General features: G+C 35.8%; 1 protein-coding gene across 1 annotated transcript in view; it reads left to right on the top strand.

Moving 5' to 3' along the window:
- The window catches only part of RAB2A (RAB2A, member RAS oncogene family), an 84,931-nt gene that overhangs the window by 42,310 nt on the left and 25,682 nt on the right, over positions 1 to 16,939 (top strand). The window contains exons 4-5 of the mRNA XM_033126555.1: positions 5,456 to 5,538; positions 5,988 to 6,080. Of these exons, the coding sequence (XP_032982446.1) occupies positions 5,456 to 5,538; positions 5,988 to 6,080 (176 nt within the window). The remainder of the gene's footprint in view (positions 1 to 5,455; positions 5,539 to 5,987; positions 6,081 to 16,939) is intronic.

The following is a 16,939-nucleotide window of genomic DNA, read 5'->3' as shown; positions in this document are numbered from 1 at the left end:
TCGCTTAAATAATAATCCCCCCACTCCTTGAAACTTGAACAAGTCATTCGTTCCCCAGTTGTTTTGTAGGTTAACTAGCCATGCTTTCGTTTGATAGAAGACTTTTTTTCTTAGCATATGAATAGATTGTTTTATACTGCAGTGAACTTTGAAAGAAATCTATAATAATTACTAATGCTGGACAGTGTGAAAGGGGAAAGGAAAAACTCTTGTTCAGACTTCTTCTAGAATGGCGAGGCGAGCTTTCTTTCCTCAGTATCTAAAAGGAAAAGATTGTGGTGCCATTGAAGACATTATGACTCCCAAAAAAGAATTCCAGGTCTTCCACATGGAGGGTGCTAGGACCCAGTGGCCTGTTCCAGAGTTCAAGGAATGTTCAAATATGTCTGTTAACTTACTGCTTTTGAAAGTTGTTTCTTGAGTCTCTGCCTCATTGGTTTTCTTCTTACTTTCACTCCTAATTTCCAGAACTCTTCAATATACATTATCTGACATACACTGAAGTTGCTTCCTCACTTAGTTTACATCTGAGTGAAACATGGTTTCCCGTATCGTTAATGTTTTGCAGTGTGTACATTGGATAGCAAGCTACATTTTTAGCGAGGGTTTTGTCGGTTCCTGGCCCAGGACATTTACAAAACCATTCTGGAGTCCTTCAGGGAAAAATTTGCCAAATGTTATGGTTTGTTTCATTGGCCTTAAAGAAATTAATCTTTTTCCCAACGACTTAAGTCTCAGGATGTTAGTATAGTTGTCATTCATTATACATCCATTTCCATTCACAAAAATAAGAATGTTTTCCTTGCAAAATATCCACATCCACCATCTTTGCTTTTAAAAATAGTAAGTCTAGCTGCTAGCAGATACTCTTGCCGGAAACAGTGATCATCGTCTATCAGTGCCTTCCTTAAGGCACTTTCCCTTGGCCCTGTGTCACCTTTTTTCCTTTATCAGGAGTCGGGTGTGTGATATTCTTCATCTCTACCACATTAAGTCAAGGAAAATCGTAGGTTGCACCCAGTTCCTGTTCATTGACTGATGGAAGAAGTCCATTCTCACTCTTAGACTCTCATCTACCCTTTACCCACCACCTTTTTCTGTTGTTACTCATCTTTTGCTTTTTGTCCCTTTTTCAAGCACCTTCTTAGCATACCCAGATAAATCTTATGCTTCCCCAAAATTTGTAGTATGGATGTTTTAAGTCCAAATATCTTCTCAACTTTCCTAAAATATTTTTATTTTAGATTTACAAATATTTTTCCCATCAAGTAGGAGTTAGTGCAATTATGTAAAAAGTCATGTGAAACATACATACTGAAAGTACCTTTTCAGCAAGTTACAGGCATTTTTTTGGTTCTTTGTAAAATGTCAGTTTATATTCCACTCCTTAATTCTTCTTCCCCACCCCCAAAAATGAATATTTTTATGTAACAATGGAGCAGTAAGGATGGATGACCAGAATTCAGTGGGGCTAGGGAAGTGCCTGGAACCAAGCCCTGGGAAACAATCCTACTTCTGCTTCCATCCCCAGGAGTCGGAGGCTTTTGGAGATCCAGCTATTTTGCCTCTTTTAGCAGCTGTTCATCTGCCTTTTCTTGAACAACCACAGGGACAGGAAACTATCTTAGACATTTCATTCTCCTCTAATGTTTACCTCCCACCGGTGGTCTCGAGTTTTTCTTATGTGGCAGCATTAAAAAAATCTGAAGTCAGCGGTCATCTCCTGTAAGTCTTTTTCTCAAAGTAAATATTCTTAAATTTTTTAAAGCATTCAACATCTGCTATTCTTTATAGATATTTACAACCCTTGTTTCTCTTCTCAGGATCTACTTTAGTTTCTATAGGAGACTCCCTCAAAAAGGCCCGGAATTATAGTCCAGGTTGACTTTTTCTCCAACCGCGCTACGGACACTGAGGCAGTAAGAATCACTTGGTTCTTACTAATCTCACTATAGTCCAAAACAGAAGTCTTGTTCATGCATGTAGATTTCAATGCATGAAATTTTCAATTTCCTCAATGATAGCAGTTCCCTGATCACTGGTCTAGATTTTTAAATTGAGTCTTTTTAGTAAAGTACCTGGGATTTCATGCTAGGGCACTAGACAACTTGGCTACTTAGAAATCCTTTTCTTCTTCTTTTTAGTCCTTGGCTAGGTTTTAATAGCTGGAATTGTTAGATAAATGACTAACAATGAAAGTAAGAGATATTGTTGTAATATTGATTTCACAGATCTTAATTTTCTAACTATCGCTCTTTGGGATCAATCAAGATACCATTTTAATGTGCCTGCTATAAATATACTTCAGTATTCTGAGTTAGGCTACCCCTCAAGGGGAACTAAAAAGGGAAAAAGATAAGCATTTAAGCAGTGTGTTCATTTTATCTAGTCAATAGTATTAGAACCAAATGATCACATGAAAGTGCTTTTTGAATTGTGAGGAAAAAAGGTAACTGTGGGCTGTGGTAGACAAGCTTGCTAGCGTTGTGAGAGAATTAGGGGGCTTGACTGGTTAGCAAAGGGAATAGATGAAGCGGGGGAGAAAATAGTTCTCAGGGAGAGTTAAACAGAGGTATAAAAGCAGGAATATTCAGAGTACAGGCAGGATATCAGTAGACAAAAAATTCGTTTTATGAACAAGACTTTTTTTTTTTTAATTTTATTGGGGAATACTGGGGAACAGTGTGTTTTTCCAGGGCCCATAAGCTCCCAGTCGTTGTCCTTCAGTCTAGTTGTGGAGGGCACAGCTCACTGGCCCATGTGGGAATCAAACCAGCAATCCTGTTGTCAGAGCTCATGCTCTAACCAACTGAGCCATCCGGCCGCCCATGAACAAGACTATTATTGACTAAGAAAATAAAGTTTTGAAGAACTAGGATCAAATTCCTAAGAGTTTAGGACTTAAATTCAGGCTATTTAGAGAACTCTGAGCAGTAGCTTAATCTGTGTAACGTTGTATGTTAATGTTATGGCGGTAACAGGAGAGGAAGAAGAGATAAGTTGCCAGCCTGGTTACTACAAAAAAAAATTATCAACAGAACGACTCAGGCACCTGGGGAAACTAGTTTGGGGGACTCTTCATCTGGCAATTGGGGAGTAAATTCTAAAGGTATAGGGCAAAGAATCAAGTTTATTTGATTTAGCAATTCTAACATGGAAAGTGAAGATCAATAAGGCTTCTTTTTCACAAATGTTCTGTGACTCTGATTTTAATACTAAGCATCACTAAAAATGAGTTTTTCCATTATCTCTCAAGGCCAACTTGCTCTGTTCTACTTTTTTGAATATTCTGGGTATGTTGCTAATTTTTTCCCCAGAAATCAACAGCTATGTTGTGAGCTAATAACCTCATGGTCCACCCTAGCCGGGTCTGATGCTATTAACCAGTCATCCTCATTTCATTAAATGAATTTTTCTTTACACCCTCAGCTACCATTAGGAATCCCTTACTACAAAGAATTCTATATCTTGTTTAGTTTCAAGCTTCTAAAATCTCTTTTAAGTCAACAGTTTATAGTGAAGAGGATCAAAAATAACGTTTCTATTTGCTAAGTTGACATTCTTTTTCATTTAAAACAATATAGGTCAATCACAGTTTGGACAAGTTTATATTAAAGTGCTTTTTAAAAACTAGATTACTTTGTGTTAATATGACCAACATAGTTAGTTAACCACTGGGCTAGCTTTATGCAGTTAGCTGTTTTTTGTATATAGTAAGAAAAGCCATAATGAAACACTTATTTGAGCAAGATTTATTTCAAGACTACCAATGCCATTAACAGAGAGTAGGCCAGAATGTGGGATGTTTTTCCTACAAGTTAGGTCTCAAGATTTTGGAAATTATTCTAAATACTGATCTTTACTTATTATGTAACTTAATTAAAGATTTTAAGAGGCATAGCTATATTCATAGTTCTCACTTGGAACATGTGGGTTTTTTGAGTTTTTGTTTGATTTTATAATGGAGGGCAAAATCCAGATTCAGTGGATTCAGTATAAAGTCATGAGTTACAGATGTTATTTCTATATTACAACATGTTTGTTCTTGGTAAAACAGTTCGGGAGGAATGGAAATGGTATATAAATGTGTGCTTACTATTTTTGCAGCCCTTTTATGTGATGGCTTTCTCAGTATCTAATTTAGCATAAGACACTATTCAAGTGCCAGAATTGCTCGTGAGTTACAAAGAGAGGGTCTAAATCTTTAGTTTCCACATAGAAGTTATTTTTACTGAATCTTAGCATGTTAGGATGTACTGATGTTCACTCATTTAGGTCGGATCGAGTAGTGACCATTTTGTGTATTTGGCTAAGACATTAGGATTCATTCTCTCACTCAGCAGGCTTTCTCTGAGTGCCTACTGTGTGCCCGGCACAGTGCTAGGCACAGGCGGCCTGGGAGGCTCAACAAGAACAGAAGTTAGCATTGAATATTAGAACACAACAGAACTTGAGCTCTGTGCATTCTGAGGGTTAATACTTACATTGGAAGATCTGCATTCAGAACATACAAACATGAATATGTTTCAAGAAGTTAGATTTTGAATACAAAAATTGTGAAAATTGGCTTTGTGTTTACTTAATTTATTACATGCTTATTTTTTTCTGAAAGGTAGAAAAAAGTGATTAAAATGAAAAAAGTATTTTTTATAAGAACTGTCTCAATTTTACGAGTAAACTCAAAGGCAGTTGACATGTCCCTCACCAGCCTTTCTTAAAAAACATTAGTGCCACCAGTAAAAGAGAAATTAACTAAATTTGTATAATCTGAAGTCTGTTTTCATAAGTGAATATAAAGATGACTTTTACATCCTGTTGCCATTTGACAACATTATATATCAAATACAGAGAAAATTGATTAAGTGTGGAGAAAAATTATATAAATTAAATTGAGGGCTATTTTCTGTTTTTCATAATAAAATGATTGCTCAAAGAATTCCATCTGATGACTGTTGAAAGCTCACTGCAGTTTATGATATAACTGATAAAATCTGCATCCTTGGCCTTCCAACAACCTTTACACCAGCAGATGGTGGGCGTAAAGATGTCATTCATCATTTATTTACAATGGACTTTATTTATTCTAGTGTCAACAGCTGCCCCAGGGAGTGGGTTATTGAATTCAAATGTGAGGCTCTGGGTTATTTGCTTCCTTTCAAATTTGTCTTCAGAGCTTAGTTGCTAGGAGTCCATTCTGTGCTCTAATAATGATTCATGTGTTGTGAAGCCATTCAGTAAATTGGGTTGTCAGGGATTGCCAAAAAAGGTTTAGAGGTCTGGGGGTTGCATGCACTTGTGGTTGACTTAAGCACTAGTGGTATTCATGACTTTTTCCCAGCTTGGTGAAGGTAGGTTTTCTTCTTTTCCATACCTGCCCATATTCTGCATGTGAGTAATAAGAAAATGTAGAGGACCGTTTATTAAAGGAAACTCTCAACCTTTTCTTTCCTCACAGGCAGGGCAAGAATCCTTTCGTTCCATCACAAGGTCATATTACAGAGGTGCAGCAGGAGCTTTACTAGTGTATGATATTACAAGGTGAGAACTTGGAAATGTTTTAGTGCTGTGGTCAATGCAGAGAAATTTTCTAAATAAATATGGTACCAGTAGTAAAAGTATAGCTTTGCCCTTATGCCCTGGCTGTTTGCCTTTCAGATTTGTGGGTCTTGAATTAAATATAAATTTCTGTAGAATTTGCAACTAAATTATTTTCTTATATAAGTACCCCCAAGTTGATTAGTTTGGTAATGGTACTTGCACATTCGAATTTTATAAAGGGATGTTACATTTAATTTCTAAACTGAACTATCATCAATGGATTCTAAATCCAAATACTGTACTTGAACATTTTCATTATGTAAGTGGATATGGCTAAAAATAGTTACCTTCGATGGAATATATACCTTTCATTGTGCCCTGTAGCATTCATTGTACCCTGCTAGGGGAAATCCTTCGCCAGTAGTAATCAGATTATGGTTTATGTTTAGGAGAGATACATTCAACCACTTGACAACCTGGTTAGAAGATGCCCGCCAGCATTCCAATTCCAACATGGTCATTATGCTTATTGGAAATAAAAGGTAAGAGGACTAGTTTAAAGCTTTTTTTGCATTAATGATGAAGACCACGGATAACTGTTGATGTGATAACTGTTAAAGCACTTATCTTATACATTTGTCCAAATATAAGTTATTGCTTCTTAAATTATAAAACTGTGAAAACCCTAAGATGTTTCTTTTGGTTTTTAAAATAAAGATAATAAGCTTTGTTGGAAATTATTATTATTTCAAATAGGTTTTTTTTTGTTTGTTTTGGAAGGTATACTTTAACGAATAATCTAAAAGAGTTTTATCTGATTAGTAATTTGAAATAAAACCCACTGATTTATTTGGGGGATAAGTCACTGTTAAATATTATCCAAATTGTTTAACTACTTGGCAGTAGAAATAAGTATCTGTGCAAAACTCAAAAAAAATATTTTTCCCTTTTTCATGATTTAACGTACTTTTTAAGAGTTAGTACATGACATTGATTAATCCCATGCATTTCTACTTAAAATCCTGAAACACTTTTAATATTGTTCAGTGTATATCTCAATTGTGCTTTTAAACTTACCTCTAAAGCTTTAGGTAGTGTCATCCTAATGTTGTTTTTCGGTTTTATTTTCCTTTGTATTGCTAGGGAGCATTGTCTGCAGTAATGGCCTTGTGCTCTACGTTTGAAGTGATAGTAGTGGGAGAACAGTTTCTTGCCCATAGTTTCTATAAACTTGCAAGAGTGGGGGAAAGTTTCCACTGATTTTAGTAGAAAATCACAGTGGTAAAAAATAAAATTAGTATTTCTAAAATGCTAGCTAGACACAATTAATTAATGAGGGAACCAGTAAGATATTACGGTTGATTTCAAAGGTAATTCAAAACACCACATTTTTAATGCAATAAGGAATGCTGAAATGAATTTACAAATGGATACAAAACTAAACAATACCGTAGGATGATAGTCATATTCTATGGGGCACAGTCTATTTCTGTGGACCAAAATTATTTGTATTATTTACCTGTTTTCCAGAAATTAATTTCTATCTCTACAATCTTTGACAATTTGTGGGATGCAGTTGAAGCAGTGCTTAGAGGGAGATTATAACACTAAACACTTATATTAGGAAAAAGTTTCAAATCAAAATCAATTACCTAAACTTTCACCTTAAGATTAAAACTAGAAAGATAAGAGTAAATTAAACCCAAGGTAAGCAAAAAGGGAGGTAATAAGAAAACCAGTGAAATTAAAAGCTAGTTCTTGAGAAGATAAATAGATACGGATCATGAAAAAAAGACAACACACATTACCAATATCAGGAATAAAAGAGTATCACTGCAGATCCTTCAATGTTATAGGAATAATAAGGAATATTGTAAACAAAATAAACAAATGGATTGGGGAGATGGTGGTCAAAGGGTACAAACTTGCAGTCAGAAAATGAATAAGTTCTGGAGACCTGGTGCACAGCGTTATGGTGATGGTTAGCAGTACTGTATTATACACTTCAAAGTTGTACTGTATTACGTACTTAAGAGACTAGATCTTAAATTTTCTCACCACAGAATAAAATGAGAGTTATGGGACGTGATGGAGGTGTTAACTAATGCTCTGGTGATAATCACACTCTGTTACATAAACGTATCAAATCAATGGGTTGTACGTACACCTTAAACTCATAGAGTGTTATGTCATTTATATCTCAGTAAAAAAAATAAATGATTCCTAAACAATTTTAAAAATACTGTTTTATTCAAAGATATTTTTTCCCCAGCTCTAAGTTATGGTTACCATGGTCTTCCTAAAATTCCTATTATTAGATGATTACTTTCTTATCTTATGAGTCCTTAGTCAAAAAAAAAAAAAAACCTAAATAGAGAGCGAGAGAGAGAGAGAGAGAGAGACTATTTATTGATGGGTAGGAAAATGGAATGTTTTTTTCCCCCGTTTCTTCCACCTCCCTTCCCCCCCACTCCGGCCATTGTTTCTCAGTCTAGTTGTGTAGGACACAGCTCCCTGGCCCACGCAGGTGTTATGAGCCTTGTGCTCCCCCCGGCTGAGGCCGTCGGTCGGCCGCTCACAGCAGCTCACGGCAGCTCTCAGAGCTGCCGGCCACCAGCCACTCATGGCGGCACACAGCAGCCCACGGCAGCCCGCGTCAGCCCGCGGCAGCTCACGCCAACCTCTTGCTAATCACAGCAGCCCAGTTCCAGGGAGAGCTGTTGTTCACAATCCTAACTATAAAGGGCGCAGCTCACTGGCCCATGTGGGAATCGAACCAGCGACCTCGGTGTTAGAAGCACAGCGCTCCAACCACCTGAGCCACCAGACCAGCCTGAAATATTTTTAAGATGTCAGTTCCTCCCAAATTGATCTAAAGATTCATCGTAATCCCAATCAAAATTCTTCAGATATTTTTAAGGAGGTAGAAATTGACAAGCTAATTTAAAAATTTATATGAAAATGCAAAGGTCACAGAATAGCCAAAATTGAAGGATTCATTGGCTTCTCTAACACCGATTTCAAGATTTATTATAAAGCTACTATAATTAGTTTAGTCTGATAATGGCGTAGATAGACATAGATCAGTGGAACAGAATGAGAAGTCCAGAAATAGATCCATACATGTATGGTCAATTAATTTTTTGACAAAGTTGCCAAGGCAATTAAGGAAAAGGATAATCCTTTCATTAAATGGTGTTAGAACAAGTGAATAGCCATGTGCAAAAAAATGAACCTTGACCCTTAACTCACACGACATACAAAAATTAACTGGAAGTGGATCATAGACCTAAATGTAAGAGCTAAAAGTAAAAAAATTTCTGGAAGAAAACAAACTTTCAGTGACTGGTTTTGTCAAGCATTTCTTTTTTTTTTTTTTTTTTTTAAAGATTTTATTGGGGAAGGGGAACAGGACTTTATTGGAGAACAGTGTGTACTTCTGGGGCTTTTCCAAGTCAAGTTGTCCTTTCAATCGTGGTTGTGAAGGGCGCAGTTCAGCTCCAGGTCCAGTTGCCATTAGTTTCAGGGGGCGCAGCCCATCATCCCTTGCAGGAGTCGAACCAGCAACCTTGTGGTTGAGAGCCCGCGCTCCAACCAACTGAGCCATCTGGCCACCCAGGAGCTGAGCAGCAGTTCATTGACTTCATTCTAGTTATGGAGGGCGCAGTTCGCGGCCCATGTGGGAATCGAACCAGCAGCCACCTTGCCCAGAGCTCGCACTCTAACCAACTGAGCCACCCGTCCGCCCCCCAAGCATTTGTTAAATAGGACAGAGAAAAGCATAAAAGGGAAAAAATAAATTATACTTCCACAAAATTTGAAATTTTTGCTCTTCAAAAGACAGTTCCAAAAATAAAAGGACAAGCTACAGAAAAGGAGAAAGTATTTGCAGAACATATATCTAACCAAAGATTTGAATTTAGAATAAATGTGGAATTCTTACAATTCATTAATAAAAAGACAACCCAGTTTTAAAAATGAGTAAAAGAGAGGCCGGCCCAGTGGCTCAGGCGGTTAGAGCGCCATGCTCCTAACTCCGAAGGCTGCCGGTTCAAGTCCCACATGGGCCAGTGGGCTCTCAACCACAAGGTTGCCAGTTCAGTTCCTCAAGTCCCACAAGGGATGGTGGGCAGCGCCCCCTGCAACTAAAATTGAACATGGCACCTTGAGCTGAGCTGCCACTGAGCTCCAGGATGGTTCAGTTGGTTGGAGCACGTCCTCTCAACCACAAGGTTGCCGGTTCGACTCCCGCAAGGAATGGTGGGCTGTGCCCCCTGCAACTAGCAACGGCAACTGGACCTGGAGCTGAGCTGCGCCCTCCACAACTAAGATTGAAAGGACAACAACTTGACTTGAAAAAAAGTCCTGGAAGTACACACTGTTCCCCAATAAAGTCCTGTTCCCCTTCCCCAATAAAATCTTAAAAAAAAAAAATGAGTAAAAGATCTGTACCGGCCCTTCACTAAAGATACACAGATGGTAAGTAAGCACATGAAAAATATTTAACTCTACTAATCATGAGGGGAATGCAGATTAAAACCTCAGATATACCTTGCACACTCACTGAAATGGCTAAAATTAAAAAGATTAACATACCAAGTGTTGGCAAGGATGTAAAAGAACTAAACCTGTATACAGCTGGTATAAATATAAAATGATACAACTTTGTAAAATAATTTGGTAGTTTCTTTAGAAAGTAAACATGCATCTGCCATACCATCTAGCCATTTCACTCCTAGGTATTTACCCAAGATAAACATGCTTTCGTATGTCTACACAAAGAAACATGCGAGTGTTCATAGTAGCTTTATTTGTAATAGTGCAAAACTGGGAAAAACCCACATTTCAATTAACTGGTGAGTAGGTAAGTTGTCATATAGCCATACAATGGGATACCATTCAGCAATAAAAAGGAATGAGCTATTGACATATGCAGCAAAGTAGATGAGTCTCAAAATAATTATCCCAAGTGAAAAAAACAGACAAAAAAGACATATTGTGTGATTCCATTTATATGAAATCTTAGTGAATGGAGATTAATCTATAGCGGCTGAAAGTAGATCATTAGTTGCCTAGGGTGCAGGAGGAGGAAAGGATGGATTACAACGGGATGTGAGGAAACTTTGTTGAGGCTGATGGCTTCACAGGTAAATGTGTGTCAAACTCATCACACTTTACATGGAATGTACAGTTTCTTTCATGTCAAGTATACTGTATAGATTTGATTTTAGAAAGTATTGTTTTAATAGAAATCTAGGTTTGCTGTTAAGAGAAAATATTTACTTAAGTGATATTTCCATTGTAAAAGGCTAATTTTAATTACTTTGTAGCTGGAAGTGTGTATTATCTTTGCTTTCACTCAAGGCCTTTCTTGGTTATCTTTTCCTCATTTAAATTACCTCACTAAGCCATTTTAAGATTAAGGTTCTTGGAAGGAAGCTTTAGTCTTTGTAATACGGAAGTATTCATACTATCTTTAAGTGGTGATGTGTGATATGATAAGATAAGAATGTTTGGAGAAGAATGAGAATTTTTATTCCCTGTCTTACCAGTGTTTTCCTTGTGTCTGAAGCACGGTGAGTGGCAGCTCACTTGTGGCTTGAATTTGGTTGCTGCCCATGAGGAGCTTACAGTCTAAATATAAAAAGGCAAAGCTTAGTATATACAAGAGATGTTTCTAATGATTGTGGGTGGGTGGCCCTTACAATTAGGACTATTGTAGTTGTGGAAAGACATTTTAAGGAAGAAGCTAGAAAAAAGGAAAAAAGAATATGGCATGCAAAGAGTAAATGGGAATGAAGGAGATAAATGAGGTGATTATTATTAGATGAGGTGCGTTGAGGTAGACGTGGAAACAGAATAAGCAATTTTTGAATTAGATGTATTAAGCACTAGGAAGCCAGGGAAGGGATTTGAGAAGGGCAGTGACCTAGTCAGAGTGACAGATGACACAGATTTTTCTTACTGTGCCATTTTAAATTTGTTATACAAGAAGTAGGAAGCAAAATCTACAAAGATGAAAGCTTTTAATAGTTAAAGGATTATCATACAAACCTTTAACAAAAAGGGGGCATAATAAAAGAATAATTTAGGAAAGAAATATTTAAGTAATGAAAGCAATTTAGAGGGGGTGAAAAGTCAAAGACAACAATAAGATTTTATGCCAGGAAAACTGAGGAAATGAACAAAGTAGAATGATAAAAACAAAAACTGCGAATAGAAAAGTGTCACTTGCTTTTCTTTGAAAAATCCCTCAAATGTCCAAGTCCTTAACCCTCTGCTAAGATAACATTTTAAAATGCAAACATAATCAAATACTGGTAGTGGGAAACTGGGAATAACTTTAAATATCCCAAAATAAGAGATGGTTTAAATATAAAGTGGCATATGTATAAAACGGAAAGGGAAGGGTGCTTTCTTGAAGATTTTGTGTAATTCAAAGCTACCATGTTTCCCTGAAAATAAGACCTAGCCGGACAATCAGCTCTAATGTGTCTTTTGGAGCAAAAATTAATATAAGACCCAGTCTTATTTTAATATAATATATGACCGGGTGTAATATAATGTAATGTAATATAATATAATATATAATAATAAATATAATATACCCGGTCTTAGTTTAATATAAGACCGGGTCTTATATTAACTTTTGTTCCAGAAGACGCATTAGAGCTGATTGTCCAACTAGGTCTTATTTTTGGGGAAACACGGTAATTTTCCCTTAAGAATGATTGTCAGACAAAGGGGCTGAATTCCAGGAGCATGTTATCACATCACTGTTGCTAGCATTCCCCCCCTTCTTAATTTGTACTAGAATGTAAACTCAGGCCAGGAGGGGTTGGATTTTTGTCTGTTTTGTTGAGTGGTCTGTCCCCAGAACCAGGAAGGAGCTTGGCACACAGAAGTTCCTCAGATTATAATTGGATAAATTATTCTTGCCTAGTTATGCCATGATATTTGCAAACTCAGTTTGCCTGCTTTATGTGTTTTAATCTTACCACTAATATTTTATAGTACAGTCACCTAAATTAACATCATAGCCTATACTTGCTGTTCCCTTTATAGTATTTTATATCAAACTTTTCTTCCACTATTTCAGTTTTAGGAGTGTTTTTGCAGCACTTGTTTCACTGAATGAATGCTTAGGTGGCATTTTATAAACTGCAAGATATTTCTAAAGTGTAACTGTGAAGGTTACAAAACAATCATTAGAATCATTCATGGAAGTTTCAATCACAGAAACAACAGTGCCTGATAATGACTGATATGGCAACTTTGTAAACATAACTGACAGCTTCTCTGTCACCCAGCTTTGAAGTTATGAAATTCCTGCTGAATTTTGTAAAGTTGAAACATTGACGTTACTTAACATTATGTGGATGAGACTTTAACATCTTTGTTCTGTATTATCCCTAATTTGTGTAATTTAAATTTGTATAAAATACTACCATGCTTTACTGTGTACTCAGTAAAAATAATGTTGTAAAAGACTGCAAAAACGACATGGGAAAATGATCCACAATATAGTGAGTGGGGAACACAAAGCCAATTATAAGGAATGGTGGATACGAGTATATTCTGGTAGGTAAGAAACATTGTTTCTCAGCCTGTTGGCTAAGACCAAGTGTGATAGGGAACAGCGAGTAATAATAAACGAGTAATGGAGAATTATATTCACCAGCTTGTTAATTACTTGTACAAAGTGAAATTATGGGTAGTTTTGTGTGTGTGTGTTGTGTGTGTGTGTGTGTGTGTTTCCATATTTGACAAAAAATTCTTCAATATAATCAATTACCAGAAAAAGTAATCATTAAAAAATGTTTTAAAGATATAGTCTAGCACAGTGGTCTGGATAGAATCACTACCAGCTCTTCCTAGAGTGTGAGCTCAGATGCTTTATTTCACTCGTCTGTGCCTGTTTCCTCACCTGTCAAGATAATTAAATAATCCATGTAAAACACTTCATACACAGTACGTGGTTCATACTGTGTTAGTCTTACCATCCAGCAGTAAGGAAATAGTTAAGTGAATTGTTAAATATCTACTTGATGGGATATTATTATTAATTAGTCATTAAAATATTTATGGAAAAGGTGTAATGACATAGATACCAATATTAAGTGAAGAAAATTAGGACACAAAGTTGCAGATATAGCATGATTATGAATATATGTAAAACAAAGTCACTTAGGGGTAAAAAAACAAGACTCATTTAATATTATTGTCTGTGTGTCCCGTACTAGAATACAGTTGGTCTTGAACAACACAGGTTTGAACTGTGCGGGTCCACATACAGAGGGAATTTTTTTTTTTTCAGTAAATACCTGGTACCGTTTTCAATCCTTGGTTGGGAGTCTGCAGATGCAAAGGGCCAACGATATGCATTAATCTATGCCATTTTTTAATAAGGGACTTGATCATCCATGGATTTTGGTATTCGTGGGGTCCTGGAACCAATCCCAGGCAGATACTAAGGTCAGCTGAGTTTTGGGGAGTCAAAAGTTATATATGGATTTTGTGCAATTATATGTGCAATGCCCCAACCGTTGCATTGTTCAAGGGTCAACTATATGTATATACATTTTTGTCTGGCTTGTTCATTAATACATCCCACCTACTAAAATTCCTGGCATATAAAAGGCATTCAGTAAATGTTGAATGAAAGATTGAATGAATGAATGGATGACTGTCTCATTTTAGATTTTTCTGTATTTCTTAATTTAATGAGGTTGCTAATAATCATTTATGAAACTCACTAATACTCTGCTAAAGTCAAATTAACAAATCTGTGGAACCATTCACCTTCATCAGATTGGCAGATATTAACAAGTGTGATCTTATTACCACATGTTGATGAGGATGTGATGTACTGGTGATTCAAACATTGCTGGTAGGAGTATAAATTATACAACTCTTGTGAAAGCAGCTATATACTAAGTATATATTCAAGGGCAGTGGCTTTTGAACTTCTGATTTGACCTAAAATAAGTACCGTGTTTTCCCAAATATAAGACCTAGCCAGACCATCAGCTCTAATGCATCTTTTAGAGCAAACATTAATATAAGACCCAGTCTTATTTTAATGTAATATTAGACCGGGTATAATATAATATAATATATAATAACAAATATAATATACCCGGTCTTAGTTTAACATAATAAAAGACCGGGTCTTATATTAACTTTCACTCCAAAAGACACATTAGAGCTGATGATCTGGCTAGGTCTTATTTTCGGGGAAACACGGTACATTTTCCATCATGACCCTATACATAAAATTATGTATATACCTATATAAAGAACAAATATTCCATGAAACAGTGGGTGATAAACATTTTTTTTTAATTTTGATTATGACTTATTAAAGTGGTTTTACAATTCTCTGAGTCCTGGCACAGTTTGAAAAACAGTACTGTGGAAAAGTTTTGGCACAAGTTTGGCACTAAAAACTATATAAAATTTTCATTGTAACATTGTTTATAATAATTAAAAATTGCAAATAACTTTGTCAGATGGAGAATTAAAAATAAATTGTATCCCATTCATTTAATAGAATTAATACAGCAGTAAAAAAAATAGGAAACTAGATTTACATACATTATGTAGATAAATCTGAAAAACAATGTTGTCCAAAATTAACAAGTAGAACAATAGCTACGTCTGTATTTTCTAAAAACGTGCAAAAAAAAAAAAAACCTCTATTGTATGGCTATAACCATGAATATAAATATAAAAACATCATGAGAATGAAAACGCCAAATACAGAGTGGTACAAGGGAAGAGAATGAGATCAGGAACAAACAGACACAAAGGAGGCAATTCAGCTGTAACTATTGATTTTATTTCTTAACAGAAAAATCATCTGATATAAATCTGTCAAAATAATATGTGTTAAGGCTAGATGGAAGTACATAGGTATGCTATTTTTCAATTACACTTGACACACAATATTAGTTTCAGGTGTACAACAGTGATTAGACACTTACATAATTTACAGAGTGATCACCCCCGATAAATCTAGTACCCATTTGACACCATACATAATTATTACAATTTTATTTACTATATTCCTTATGCTATACCCTACATCTATACCCTACATGCTATACCCTACATCCTCATGACTGTTTTGTAACTACCAATTTATACTTCTTAATCCTTTCCCCCTTTTCATCCATCCCCCTAAACCCTCTCCTACCTGGCAGCCATCAAAATGTTCTCTGTATCTATGAGTCTGTTTCTGTTTTGTTCATTTATTTTGTTCTTTAGATTCCCCACATATGTGAGATCATATGGTATTTGTCTTTCTCTGACTTACTTCACTTAGCATAATATCCTGTAGGTCCATCCATGTTTCAGATGGCAAGATTTCATTCTTTTTTATGACTAATGTTCCATTGTGTATATGTACCACGTCCTCTTTATTCATTCGTCCATCAGTGGACACCCAGGCTGCCTCCACATCTTGGCCATTGGAAACAATGCTGCAATGAACATAGGGATGCACACGTCCCCTCGGAGTAGTGCTTGGGTTTCTTCGGATAAATACCAGGAAGTGGGATTACTGGGTCTCTGTTATAGCCTTTGTTTTAAAGTCTATTTTGTCTTGTGTAAGTGTTGCTACCCTAGCTTTTGTTTGTTTGTTTCCATTTTCATGAAGTATCTTTTTCCATTCCTTTACTTTCAGTCCATGTGTGTCTTCTAATCTGATATGAGTCTCTTGTATATGTAAGAGTTTTGTTTTCTTACATTCAGCCATCTTATGTCTTTTTCCATTTACAGTAAAAGTAATTGTTGATAGAAACGTAGTTATTGCCATTTTATTATTCATCTTTTTTATCTTTCTTTCTTCCTCTGATTGGAGTCCCTTTAACATTTCATAGAATATTGGTTTGGTGGTTATGAACTCCTTTAGCTTTTTCTTGTCTGGGAAACTCTTTATCCTTTCATTTTAAATGATAGCTTTGCTGGGTAGAGTAATCTTAGTTGTACATCCTTGCTTTTCATCACTACATACCGTATTTTGCTGTGTATAATACGCACTATTTAGCCCAAATTTGTGAGAGAAAAATAAGAATGCACATTACACATGGGTAGTACTAATTCTGTATCTACATAAATGTTTTTAATTCTTTTATTTATGCTTATGAGATTAAAGTATAACTCTAGAAATCAATAATGATATCTGTGTGTAAAATAATACCCTGGAATACAATAATCGGTCTTGTTGAACTTAAAACAAACTTGCAACAACAAAGACTTCTTTGCCTTCTATGATGCATAAATATCGTAAATTTGTTACCAGTACATGAAATCTCTTGTACTTTGTATCTATTCTTGTGTTTTGTATTTATTTGTTACATAAAATTTCTTGTACCATAATATGTTAAAAATATAAATG

This window comes from Rhinolophus ferrumequinum, chromosome 14 (assembly GCF_004115265.2).
Source record: "Rhinolophus ferrumequinum isolate MPI-CBG mRhiFer1 chromosome 14, mRhiFer1_v1.p, whole genome shotgun sequence".
Classification (NCBI taxonomy): domain Eukaryota; kingdom Metazoa; phylum Chordata; class Mammalia; order Chiroptera; family Rhinolophidae; genus Rhinolophus; species Rhinolophus ferrumequinum.
The sequence above is the reverse complement of the archived record's forward strand: the minus strand, read 5'-3'. Positions and strand labels throughout refer to the sequence as shown.